Below are 13200 nucleotides of genomic sequence, written 5' to 3'. Positions count from 1 at the left end.
CACATGCGAGCAGAGGAAGAAGCGCAGGAGGACAAACAGTGGAGATAATAAATCAGTGATGGGAAAAGAAAACCAGAAAACAGCAGCATACAGGATCAGAAAGGAACGAGGGCGAATAAACAATGACAGCATTTCCATTTCTTTCACATTAATAAGGGAAGAACAAGAGCAGTGGCAAGATATCGACAGGGTTTCCGATTAATGTCAAATCTACGCATAAATAACGAATCATACCCGTTGCTTTCATAAAGTCATTTTATTATTTCAGTGGTTAAAATCATAAACGTACTGGCCCAGAAACAGCGCCTGCTTAAGATTGTTTTCTGTGCAGCTTCTCATTTACAAGAAATAATTCAAGGATAAAAAAAATCAACATTAAAATCCAAATCTGTCTTTCTTGGAATACAAATGAAAACATACAATGTAAAATGAAGTCCGTAGTGTACCATACACTTTTTTTCTTTCTTAAAAAAACCCCAAAAATGATAGTGTTGTTTGTAAAAGTGCATTCTGGCACTCGGAGGGAAAAACTGCTCACCTCAACCCAAGCTATAGATGATAACTACCCTAACCGTACTTACAGAAGAGCTTTAATGTACCTGCTTTTACAAAGCTGGAAGCACAGAAGAAGATAAAGCACAGTGCAGGTCTGTCGGAGTGTTTCAGCTCACCGTCCTGAACCGCATTAGCCCTTATTTAGTAAAAACATGTTTACACACACACCGGGTTATGAAGAAACACGTGTGATGAAACAGAGCTGCCCCTCATGTTCATGTTCACACAGGAATGAACCGCGTACAACATTACAAATCACACTCTTTGTTCGGATGCTGTAGAATTCTGAAATTCTGAAATTAAGTCCAAGCGATGGGAAAGTTCGTGGATTAAGAAACTGGCTACACATTTCTGTGTGAGTGTGTGTGTGTCTGTGTTTAAAATTGACACCACCTGAGCTGCCACACGTATAAAAGTATCAATATTCACAAGCAACTATACAAGAATTTTTAAAAAAATCAGTAGGTCCAAAAATGCCTGGGCTCCGTGTGTCACCGAAAGAAAGAAATGCACCCAGAAAATAAAAAAATAGAGCACATATATATATATATATATATATATATATATATATATATATATATATATATATATATATAAAATTCATATTTCTATATTAAAGATTCTGCTAAGACTTGTAGTGCAACTACCTATTGTCAGAAAAGTGAATGAAAAGCACTGGATTTGGAGAGTAAAAGTGTGCATTCGTTGGCAGGTTATTGTGCTGAAGGTCTTTATAAAAGAAGGCACTGGTCCCTGACGCGGATGAACACGGATGAACATGGGAAAGGGCTCTGGTGTTCCCGGGAGAAAACAGTGAGGAATGGCTCAGCGGGGGCTTCGGGAGACACACACTGGGGAAGAGACATCTCGGAGATAAAGCGGTCACACAGACGTGCTGGTCACTCGCTCCACAGCATTATTGACCTCGTTTTTGTTGGAATCCAGGCCTTTGGCAGCGATCATGTCCTTTCGGATGTTCTCGGCCACTTTCTTCATGTTCTTGAGCTCGCCGGGGTGAGGAGTGGCCCGTCTCAGCAGCGTTCTCTGAGAAACAGATGGAGAGAGAGAGTAAAGATGATGTTAAAGTCACTATTCACCGTATTTCCCGTTGAATAAAAGAAGAGATTGGACGCATTTTGTATTAAATAGTCACTGAGTTTGTCTCAGCCTGGCGAGAGGAAAACATGCTAGTATAAACTCTCACTATTTCTGCCGTACAATTTATGTAGCTGATGTGTAGTTATCTTCTAGTCATTGATCAGCATATTCTGTCTTGATAATCTATAAATAGTGTTCAGGGGGCGGGGTTTATGTAAATTCTAGGGTTGGTGATGTCACTAACTCAGGAGGAATGTGGTGTAGTCTCTACCAGCCGTTTGTTGTAGTCTTTACAAAGTGATTTCTTTAAAAGCAAATATCTCCCTTTGCTTTGAACTTTGAGCGTCGTAACTTTGCAGATGTTGTTTATGCTCAAACAGCAACATTACACACTAACTAAAGTTAGAAAAGTCAAATCATAATCAAACACCCCTTTTATAGGCAAAATGCCCCTCAAATTCAAGGTTGTCGTCTCCCCTCTTCCCACCCTCTACACTCACACTTTTCCACAGCTTTACACGCCGAGTGTTTTTCGAATCCGGTGTGATCGAGCAGTGCTTAAACAGGGGTTTCATCACACTTTAACAAGCGCTGTGTTATACGAACACAAGGCTGTGAGGAATACAGTGTGATCAATGAACTGAACAACACACCGACTGTTCAGTCGACTAAAACTCCATAAAACATTTTGAAAGACGCGAGTTGTGAAAATTACATGTGATCTAGAACCTTGCATATTGTAAAGACCATAAAAACCATAAAGATGAAGATAAAGATACTTAGTATTTTTGTTTTGTTTTCAGTCCAAATATCTAACAATTCTTAAATCAAGATGCATTTACTAGATGAGTAAAATGACATAATATATTATGTCCTGTTTTCCAGGGGAATTAATCAAAATTAAGGCGAGACACGGCAGGCAAAAACATTTTTTTTTACTGGTCAATTTTGAGATTTTTGGATATTTGTCTTCGATAATGTCTTCTTTCAGACTTGCAGTGAAAAAAAGTCCGAAATACACATTTAGGTCTTTATTTTACTACACTTTGTCTGTTTGCGTCTGTAGATTTCTCATAAATTCAACAAAAGTTGGCGTTCTTAATCCTCACGCTGCTCCGCGATCTCTGTCTGCACTCTGTCATCACAGGCACCGCTGGAAAGCTCTCTCTCCTGTACAATGCTGTCGCATCCAAATATGGTCATTTCCTTTTTATCAGCAACCAATCGTGAAAGTAAAAGGGCTGAATGTGCAATCTCATTGGCTGATATAAATCTTTAAAGCCTGTTTTCTCAAAATGACTTTTCTCTAATACTTCAAGTCTGAAATCTCCACTTCAGTCGCACCGCTACACACCAAACTCTCCAGTCTTGTACCTAGTTATATTATGAAGACATTTACAGAGGGATTTGTGAATATATTATTCCTAGCCTGATTTATTATTATTAACATTTTATTCCAAAAAACATGGTGAAAATATTTTTTTTTAAACTACTGACAGTATATTCTGATTTACAGGATAACAAAGGTAGATATCCATAAATCCCTCTGTCATTTTTTTCCCATCTAATATGTGAACATTTTTAATAATTTTTAACCTGGCTTTATCCAATACTCAGATGAATATATGCAAATTAACGCATATTTAATTAGATATTGCCTAATTTGCATATTTAAACATTAAATTACAGAAAACTTGTAATACATTTTTTCCTCATCTTAATGTAGAGAAACATCAACTGGGAAAGTTTCATGGTGATATCTGCTAGTTAAAAATTTTACCCTATTCACCTGTAGTGTCTCGCCAAATGAAAAATGATGGGGTAAGAAAAATAATGTTTCTGTTTGAATTAAGATTATTTTTCTGACCCCGTTGGCAGATAACTTTGCTTTTTTTTAAAGCATCAACTCACTTAATTTTGATTAATTCCCCTGGAAAACAGGACATAATATCTTATGTCATTTTACTCATCTAGTAAACGCCTCTTGATTTAAGAATTTTTTTATGTTTGGACTGGAAACAAGACAAAAATACTAAGTAAGAGAAGCATTTTTGCAGTGTATTACTCTACTGGCGTCGAGACCAGCCGATGACGTCTTTCTGACGCTTGAAATGCTCATGTCAGCTGATTCTTACGTCTAGCTGTCAATGTTTTATCACTCTCATCAGCTGGAAAAATCATTCTGGAAGTGATTTCAACCATATCAATCTTCTGTGTTATTGTCATTCTCATTATAGTAATGGTGTGAGCTGTGAACGTCCCTACTCTCACAGAATTATAAGGAGTATTAAAACTTTATAGTTATCGTCTTCATTATCGTATCGATGTGAACGTGTCACTCCCTCACCTTGTAAAACTCAATATGGCGTCTCTCCTGATGAAGGTCTATTGTCTGTAGGGCTGCACGATTAATCGCAATTTACATGAAATCGCACTTAAACGGATTTGGCTTATCGCGATTCTGAAATCTCAAAGGTTGAGATTATATGTTATGTGCAGCTTGTCAGTGACGTACGGCTCTGTAAACTCTGTCCATCTGAAAACACTGAGAGTTTGAGTCACTTGAAAAAGCAAACATGAGAAGCATTTATGAGCCTCTTGTCCAACAAAAGACATGTTTAATAACATGCCTTTATTCCAAACTCACTTCATAAGGACAGTTGAGCTCCTCCTCCTGTGAGATGATGAGCTTCTTACACAGAATAAGGCAGTCATGTGTTTATTAGTCATGTTTAATCAATCAAAGCGTTTCAATCTTCTGTTTATTCAGATACAGAGAGTGTGATGCCCATCGGGATTTCCTGGAATGATGTGTGTTATCATACTTCAGCGGCGGGACATATTTGGCGTGTGTGTGTGTGCATATGAGACGCCCTCTGGTGTTCAAAGGCATATGTGGTGTGTTTGTGTGTGTGTGTGTGTGTGTGTGTGTGTGTGAGAGAGACTCTGGTGTTCAGAGGGATATGTGGTGTGTGTGTTTGTGTGTGAGACTCTGGTGTTCAGAGGGATATGTGGTGTGTGTGTGTGTGTGTGTGTGTGTTTGTGTGTGTGTCTCTGGTGTTCAGATGGAGCAGCATTTACTGCCGATCAGCCGCTGCACTGACAAACTGCACATACAATAATGACAGCCTTTGCCAAATCCCGTGCGGTTTCATTTCGATTAATCGTGCAGCCCTAATTCACCCTTCGCAGGGAGTTTGATTGACAGGCGATCTGACCAATCATAATCCACCATCCGCCATTTTTGTCCGATAAAGCGGTCAGGAGAGTTAGTAGATTAACGTTGGTGGATTTGAACTTGTAAAACGGTGTACTGACGTCTTTCCACGGTTGAAACAACATTCCTTCTGATGTTCATTCATGTTTATTTGATGCTTTAAATGAACTAGAAGGAAGAGATGATCGGTTCACAAGCAGCTTTAACAGACTCTACAGCGATCAGTCAGACACATTAAAGAGCCACAAAACCATATTTATTGTTTAAATTTATGGAAAGTTGAGACTTTGTTTCATATCAAAAGTAACCTGGTCTGTCTTGTCTGTCAGTGTGTTATCGGTGTCCTCTCTGCTCTGCGATGTGTGTTTCACTGCGTAAGAACATGGTGTGTGTGTGTGTGTGTGTGTGAGAGATACCAACGTGTCGACATAGCAACAGTAACTAAAGGGGGCGGGTCTTTGCGAACGATCAACTGTCTGTAAATAAGCTTTAGAACTTGATATGTATGATTTCGCAGAGCCTCCTCCTTCCTCACCTCATCATCCTCCTCATCGTCGTCGTCCTCCATGAAGCGAATGGTGCTCATCCGGTTCAACGCTTTGTCGTCCCAGGTGTCGTCCAGGCCCCCGCTCTCCACGAGACTCTCCAGAGCTCCACAGCGCGCCAGGTTATCCGACCCTGAACACACACATCATCTTCAGGATCAAACACATTCTCTTCTCCAGCAGCTGCTCAGAAAAAAACAACTTAAGCATTTATTTCTTCAGAGAGACACACTGAGGAGTTTATACTGCAGTGAAAGACCTCTGAGAGATCACGTCTTAGTGAGAAACAAACCCCCCAGTGACCTGACCTCACACACACACACACACACACACACACACACACACACACACACACACACACACACACACACACACACACACACACACACACACACACACACACACACACACACACACCAGCTCTTCACAGGAAGTGATGTCACATTTAATGGCCAAACAAAGAGACACGAGTCATTCGATGAACCAGGCACCGTCCTTTTCCAAAGCTGAGCAAACCCGAACTGACCTAGACTGAATAAGTAAAGTTGCTGACTCTTTATTTGAGTGTCCTTGTTATTATAAATTATAAACTTTCTATAAAGTATGCATTATTACATGCAACCAAACCCTAACCCTTTAGTAAGTACATGTAGTTATGTTATATTAACTCAGTACTTAAATATAAAATAACACTGTAACAAATACAGTTTTATTAAAACATTTGATCAAATGTATTCAAGCTTTTTTGATTAACTTGGTAGCTTTTTTAACTTAATAAAACTGTCTAGAAATCATTTGGATGGTTAAACAACCTGTTCTGGTGATATTGGTGACTTTCCCCGCTCCCCCCAGCGTTCCCAGGCGGAAAACCAACCTTGCAACTTGTTCACTACCGTCCCGGCAAGATAGAAATTGGAAGTCTCGTGAGAAGCGAAAGCGAGAACGAGCGCGAAACACAAATTGCTTTACGGCAATTCGACATAAACACACACGCATTTATGATGTATTACCAGATTACCCACCTCAGTAGACATAGCTCCACGCGATACAGTTGGCTTGCTCCGATCAAAACAAACGCACATGAGCAGCGGTAGAGAGGGGGAGGAGGCTGCCGCAAGTGAGTTTTTTACGACTGTGTTGTGAAATATACACCCCACCACAGCTGTAGGGGGAGCTCGTGGGGAAAACATGCGACAACAAAAGGGAAAATCAGCGAAGAAGTGACTAGAGTTCGCTAGAGTTGCCGAGTTCTCCTTTAAAATAAATATATTTTATGATAATCATTTGTTTTTACTTCCCCTTCAAGTTTGATTAAACCAATATATGAGGAAAACATTAGGGATGCGCGATATATCGGCCGATATATGATCATTTAACATTATCATGAGAACGTTAAAATCGTGTGCTTGGGACTTTTGTTTTTGTAATCAGGCTCTCAAAAATTATATACAAATTTGGATTTAGATTTATCGGCCAATATATCAGTTATCGACTGTCAAATATAAAGAATAATCAGTAATTGGTATCGGCCACAATTTTCATATCCATGCATCACTAGAAATCTTTTTTTTTTTTTCGTGAAGGAAGAACAAAACACTGAACTTGGTTAAGGTATTCATCTGACAAAATTATTTGGCAAAAAAAGGTAAACTGCAGCTACAGGTTTTATTCTACTATGCAAAAAAGAAAATGCATAGAAAAAAAAGCATACATTGACAATCAATTATTAATATTTCATTGATTATCTCTTGTTTTTGCATGCGTTAATAGTTTCTTTGTGTGACAATCTGGCCAAAAATAATTTATTATCACACATAAAACGATCTACTCCAGGCACAACTGCGCAATATACTTGAACATACTGTATATAAATGAAAAGATGTCAATTTTCTTAGGCTGGAAATCTTTCATAACACTGTCAATGCCTTTACTGTCACTTTTGATGATTTTAATGCATCCTTTCTGCATAAAAGTATTAATTTATTTTAATTTTTTTTTTATATATTTATATTTTTTATCAACAATAGTGTTTGTTTTTAAATAAACATTATATATATATATATATATATATATATATATATATATATATATATATATATATATATATATATATATATATCGTTCAAAGCACATTATTGGAGCTTAATAGTAGAAATAGTAGTCTGGCACGTACAAAACTGAAACCTCTACTGTATTCTTGACATGAAGCGCTGGTTTCCTCATAATGAAGGAGAGATTAAAGACTGTAGGAAAGACAAGCTTCAGTGGCAGAGGGATAAGATATGAGATATACATATGAGATATGGACGTGGGAGGGTCTGAGGTCGAGCTCAGAGGAGATAAGCCTCTTTAAACGTCCAATCCGCTGCAGTGTGGAGAAGGCAAGGCAGAGATATCAAGACCTGCTCAACACACACACACACACACACACACACACACACACACACACACACACACACACACACACACGCAGGCTGGTCGAGCCCCAGATAAAACCCACAGGACCGGCGCTAGATGAAAGCAAAACATTACACCCAAAAACCTCGGATTATTCTTGCCGATAAACTGCAGATCTCGACGATCTACCCACGCCTGGAAAGAGTAGCAGTGTTGGCTGGAATGGAGACTTTCTACATTTAATATTTCCCTCCCTGAACTCCACATCTTTTAGTAAAATATATATTTTTTTAAATTTTATAACTGTTTTGCATCTCTGAGTGACACACGGTGGTGTTGCATTACTGAATGAATGAATGAATGAATCGGTTGACTGAACGATTCAATGACTCACTCATTAAGACAGTCAAATGCTTCGTTCCTGAATGAATCAGCTGTTTTAATGAATCGGTTGAATCTCAATGACTCTCTCATGAACAGTGACTTGCTGTCACCTAGTGGCGGTTTTAATTTCACATTTAAAGTATCTTTTTTTTTATAATTTTAATCTATCTATATTCATCATTTTATGCTTAAAACATAAAAACATTATTTCTGCATTTGTAACTGCAGGTTAAACACATTCATGTCCCTCTGAGCTGCATTAAACAGTCTGTGTAAAAGCATCTAAATGTCACTTCAAAGATGAATTTTGTTGATACTGATTTCATTTGATTGGTGACAGCCCTATTGTGTCTTATTATTCTTATAGAATTTGATTTAATGAAAAAAAAATTATAATTTGACCAATAAAAAAAAATGATGCATGTATTTAAAGGAAAAAATGCCCATAAAAGGTAAAACTCTATTTAATCTTATTGGAAAAGATCATTTCTGTCACTGCTGCAAACTGACCCCCATACAGAATATGAAGAATATCAAAAACTTTAGGAGTCTCAGATTTTGGCGCAGAATATCTAAAACTTTAGGCGCAGTCCTAAACCTGCCAAGGTACCAACAAAAACACACCAACAAAATATTGTCTAATTATCGTAATCAATAGAAACATTGATATATCATTCTCCGGGCCGCCATAGACACACTGTGCTTTCTTAACAGTCGTCAAGTCAAATCATCATTTATATAGCGCTTTTAACAACATAAGCCCCTTTCACACAGCGCGCTGATCCCAGGAAATTGCCGTAAAATTGCTAGAGTGCCTTCTGTGTGAACGCAAACACGTCCCGGGATCGATGCCAGGATTGATGCCGGGATGGGGGCCTGGTAACATTGCCGGGATCAGTCCCGGAACGCGCCTGTGTGAACAAAAGCCAGGACCAATGCCGTACGGGGTGTTTTGTTGCTCTTAGAAGAAAGTTTGTGTTCTTCATCAACAAAGAAAGAACGAAAAAATGTGTGTAAACTGGAATGAGAGCAGGAGCTCCTGACTGTCCGGCTGAAGCTGAGAGCGCTCGCCAGCTTTGTGGACGGTGCGCGGTGCGTTAGTGTACGACCGAAGCTGGAAGAACATGCTCGAGCGTGGTTTCTCCAGATAAAGAAATCCACCAAGTGCACGACTACAGTGGAGAGAACGATAGCGGAAGATCAGACTGGCATTTCCACAACACATCCTGACGTCACGTGTCTTTAGGGATGTGTGTGAACGCACTCACTGATTCCGGGAAATCACTGGCAGTGTGAATGAACCAAAATCAAACGATCCCGGGACACATTATCCGTGTATTTTCCGGAATCTCTGTGTGAAATCTCTGCTGTCTCAAAGCAGCTTTACAGTGATAAAAGGAAATTAAAGTAACAGAGATTATGTTGGCTTTACAGCAGCTCTAGAATAAAGTTATTGTCCAGCTAAAGTTGTTTTTTATTGATTCACTTCTGTTGCAACGATCATTAACTTAGGGGCCGCTAACACGACACCGTTCTAACAGAAAACACTTAATGTGCTCCGGCCGCTCATCCGCACATCAACAGTGTCTGATGCTTGAGAACGCGAACATTGAAATAGGGTCCAAGGTGCAGGCGTTGAAAAACACTATCTCCGCGTAAACTTCAAAAATGCGAACATGCGGCGCACACATGCGTATGACGTGATCAGTCTATATGTATGCGTGTTTGAATATATATATGTGTGCAGGCGTGTAGTCTCTCTTTACAAATTGATCTCAACAAATTACTTGTCTGGCCTTAAAAATTCATAATACTGATTTGTTTGTCGCTTCCGCGTGTCCATGTGAACTGGAATCATTCTGACACTGTTTTATCTGTACAGGTAAAGGGAAGGAGGCTTTCACAGGGAGAGACTAGTGGACACTTCAGGACTTGCACTTAAAGTGACATTATCTGCACATTATTCGATGAAAAGAGTCAGTGTTATGCACATATGTCAGAGCTGTACCTTTGTTTTCCGACTCGCAGGGTTGCTGAGGCAAGAGCACGCAGGTCAGGACCTTCTCTCCAGACTCGGGGTCCACGTCCGTCTGGAAGGTGAGCAGGGGTTTCGACTGGTTCTCCGACAGCCAGAGCGCTTTGAGCCGGAGAGTCGTGAGCGTCAAGGGCAGGTAGAGCAGCCTACACACACACACACACACACACACACACACACACAGAATATCATTCACAAGACACGCTTCTGCCTTCTCTAATGCTGCAAACTCTCAAATCTCACACCAAAACTGGGAGACGACACCAAGGTCATTCAATGACACAGTAACTGTCAACATGCAATATTGTTAAATACCAGACTAAAGTCTAGTTAAAAAATGTACACTTGAATAAAGAGACAAAATATTGTTTGTTTTTGTAAACGCTGACCAAAACCGTGAGCTTTTTTCTCATGATATAAAGACGAGATGACACCAAGGTCATTCAATGATAATTGTGACTATATCAACATGCAATATTGTTAAATACCAGATGCATTTAAAATGTAGTTAAAAAATAAAAACTTTACCAAAATCTCTATTTTTGTAAGAAAAAAAATAAATAAATATTGACAAAATATTGTTTTGTTATTGTCATGTTTGTGGTTGCCAGATGTCAAGAGTTTAAATCCCCAATCAGAGCTTTTCAGTTAAAAGGATTCATTTTCTGTTTTACTTGATCATGATGATGACACTAACAAACATGTAAGAGATACAAAGTTGTCAAGTTAGTGAAGACAATGTTTAAAACAGTCCAAGTGACCACAGTGGCTCAACCTTAAGTTTATCAAGTGACGAGAATACTTTAAGTGTGGAAAAACAAAACTAAAATAATGACTTTATTCAACTCTTTATTTTCTTCTGTGTTCCTTTGAGTGAGTTCACGTAGTCTAACATGGCAGCGCTTCTGGGTTATACGTCAGAACGGAGGCTCACTATTGGCCAGCATCACACACATCACACACACATGACCAGCGTCGGCATGTGTCTGTAGTCACTATTTTAAACATTGTCTTTACTAACTTTCTGGGCCGGCAAGTTTCAATAACAGAGAAGCCTATGGAGGAGTGAGACAGCTCTCAGATTTAATCAGAAATATCTTCATTTGTGTTCTGAAGATGAACGAAAGTCTTACGGGGTTGAACAACATGAGGGAGAGTAATTACTGACAGAATTTTCGTTTTTGGGTGAATATAACCCTGTAAAGCCACTTAATATAACCTGGGACCTGAATTTTCTATCGTAATCGACTGCATCCCACAGATATATTAAACCAGAATCTCTTCTTCTCCCTTCAGTGAGCCCTGGACTCAGTAAGATCTGAGCCTCATATAAATGTACAACACACATCTGTGTTCATCAAGCCCCCTGATGAGACGAGTGTGTTCTGACGAACCTGTTTCCCGAGACGTCGAGCACGTGCAGATCCGCGGCCTGCGAGAGCTCAGGAGGGATTCGTGTCAGTCGGTTCTCTCTCACACACAGGACATTCAGACTGCAACAGCCCCCGATCTGAGACACAGCAGAAAACAACATGAGCAAAGGCCCCGGAGACCACTGAGAAACCTTGACACGAGAGAGCACAGCATTATATGAACATCAGCAGGAAAACGACTGAGAAGACAGACAGCAGAGAACAAAAACAACCTTTATTTATAAAGCACATTTAACACAATACAAATTGATCCAAAGTGCTGTACATAGTGCATAGCAGGACTACACTATAAAAAAAAAAAAAATTACAAGTTTCCAAAAGCTAAAGAATAAAAATGTGTTTTCAGAGTAGATTTAAAAATGTCCAATGAAGGAGCAGACCTCACAGGATAAGGGAGAGCATTGCAAAGCTTGGGCCGGGCCACAGAAAAGGCCCGATCACCCCTTAATTTGTAGCGACTTCATGACACATTTAAAAGCAAGTGATGTGAAGATCTAAGTGCCCTAGCAGGACAGTGTGGCACAATAAGATCACAAATATACCTTGGTGCACAGCCAGACAACGCCTTATAAACAAACATAAGGATCTTAAAATCAACTCGAAACTTAATGGGAAGCCAGTGAAGGGATGCCAGAACAGGAGAAATATGATCCCTCTTTCTAGACCCAGTCAAAAGTCTTGCAGCTGCATTTTGAACAATTTGTAATTGAGATTGAGGAAGACCACAATAAAGAGAGTTGCAATAGTCTAATCGTGATGTTACAAATGCATGAATTGTAACTTGTAAATCTTTGCTTGAAAGAAGGTTCTTCAACTTTGCAATAGATCTTAAATGAAAAAAAAGCTTCCTCTAATAACAGCACTAATTTGTTTATCAAAAAATAGTGAAGAGTCAAAGATCACTCCAAGGTTTTTTTATTTGTTTGCATACCCAATAAAATGGAGACAGTAAGGCCTCATCCACTCTAATATGTTTTCGTTTGAAAGCGCATCTTTTTCTCTCCGTTTTGGCCTTCTGTCACACTGAGACAGTGTTTTTATTAATGAAAAATTAATGGAAGCTTTTTGAAAACGTTCTCCAATGTGGATAAATTTGAAAACAGCTTTTTCACGTTGTAGTGTGGACTGTGAAAACAGTTTTAAGCAGAAAATACTCAGCAATGGTGTCGACCATTATGAATTTACACATGGTTTGTCTTAAAGCATATTAAAAACACCACATACACATATAAACAACATTAAAAGCTGGATTTTCACCACAGGTGAAACATTTTACTTCATGCTGGCATTTTAGAGGCATAACAAAATCAATTTATATTTTAAATGCACGATTAATCATATTTTAATTCTGATCACAATCATGATTCCTGCATCTCTCAATTAAGCAATCATCTGCAAAAATGTCCAGCTAGTTATGAGCTAAAATAAACCTTGTGTAATGAGTTGACCTTCTCTTGATTGGTGCAATAAGTCTGAAGAAATTAAATAATACATTTCCAAATGAGAACAATAGTGATTACTAATCTGATATAGCTT

General features: G+C 38.9%; 1 protein-coding gene across 1 annotated transcript in view; it reads right to left on the bottom strand.

Moving 5' to 3' along the window:
- Positions 1–1303: 1303 nt before the first annotated feature.
- lrrc1 (leucine rich repeat containing 1) overlaps positions 1304–13200 on the bottom strand; it is an 82550-nt gene continuing 70653 nt past the window's right edge. Inside the window, exons 11-14 of the mRNA XM_081350182.1 lie at positions 11626–11741; positions 10205–10377; positions 5406–5548; positions 1304–1599 (exon numbers count right to left, since the gene is read on the bottom strand). Coding sequence (XP_081206308.1) covers positions 1438–1599; positions 5406–5548; positions 10205–10377; positions 11626–11741 — 594 coding nt within the window. The 3' untranslated portion in view covers positions 1304–1437. The remainder of the gene's footprint in view (positions 1600–5405; positions 5549–10204; positions 10378–11625; positions 11742–13200) is intronic.

The sequence above is a fragment of the Scardinius erythrophthalmus genome (assembly GCF_964197995.2).
Source record: "Scardinius erythrophthalmus genome assembly, chromosome: 21".
Classification (NCBI taxonomy): Eukaryota; Metazoa; Chordata; class Actinopteri; order Cypriniformes; family Leuciscidae; genus Scardinius; species Scardinius erythrophthalmus.
The sequence above is the reverse complement of the archived record's forward strand: the minus strand, read 5'-3'. Positions and strand labels throughout refer to the sequence as shown.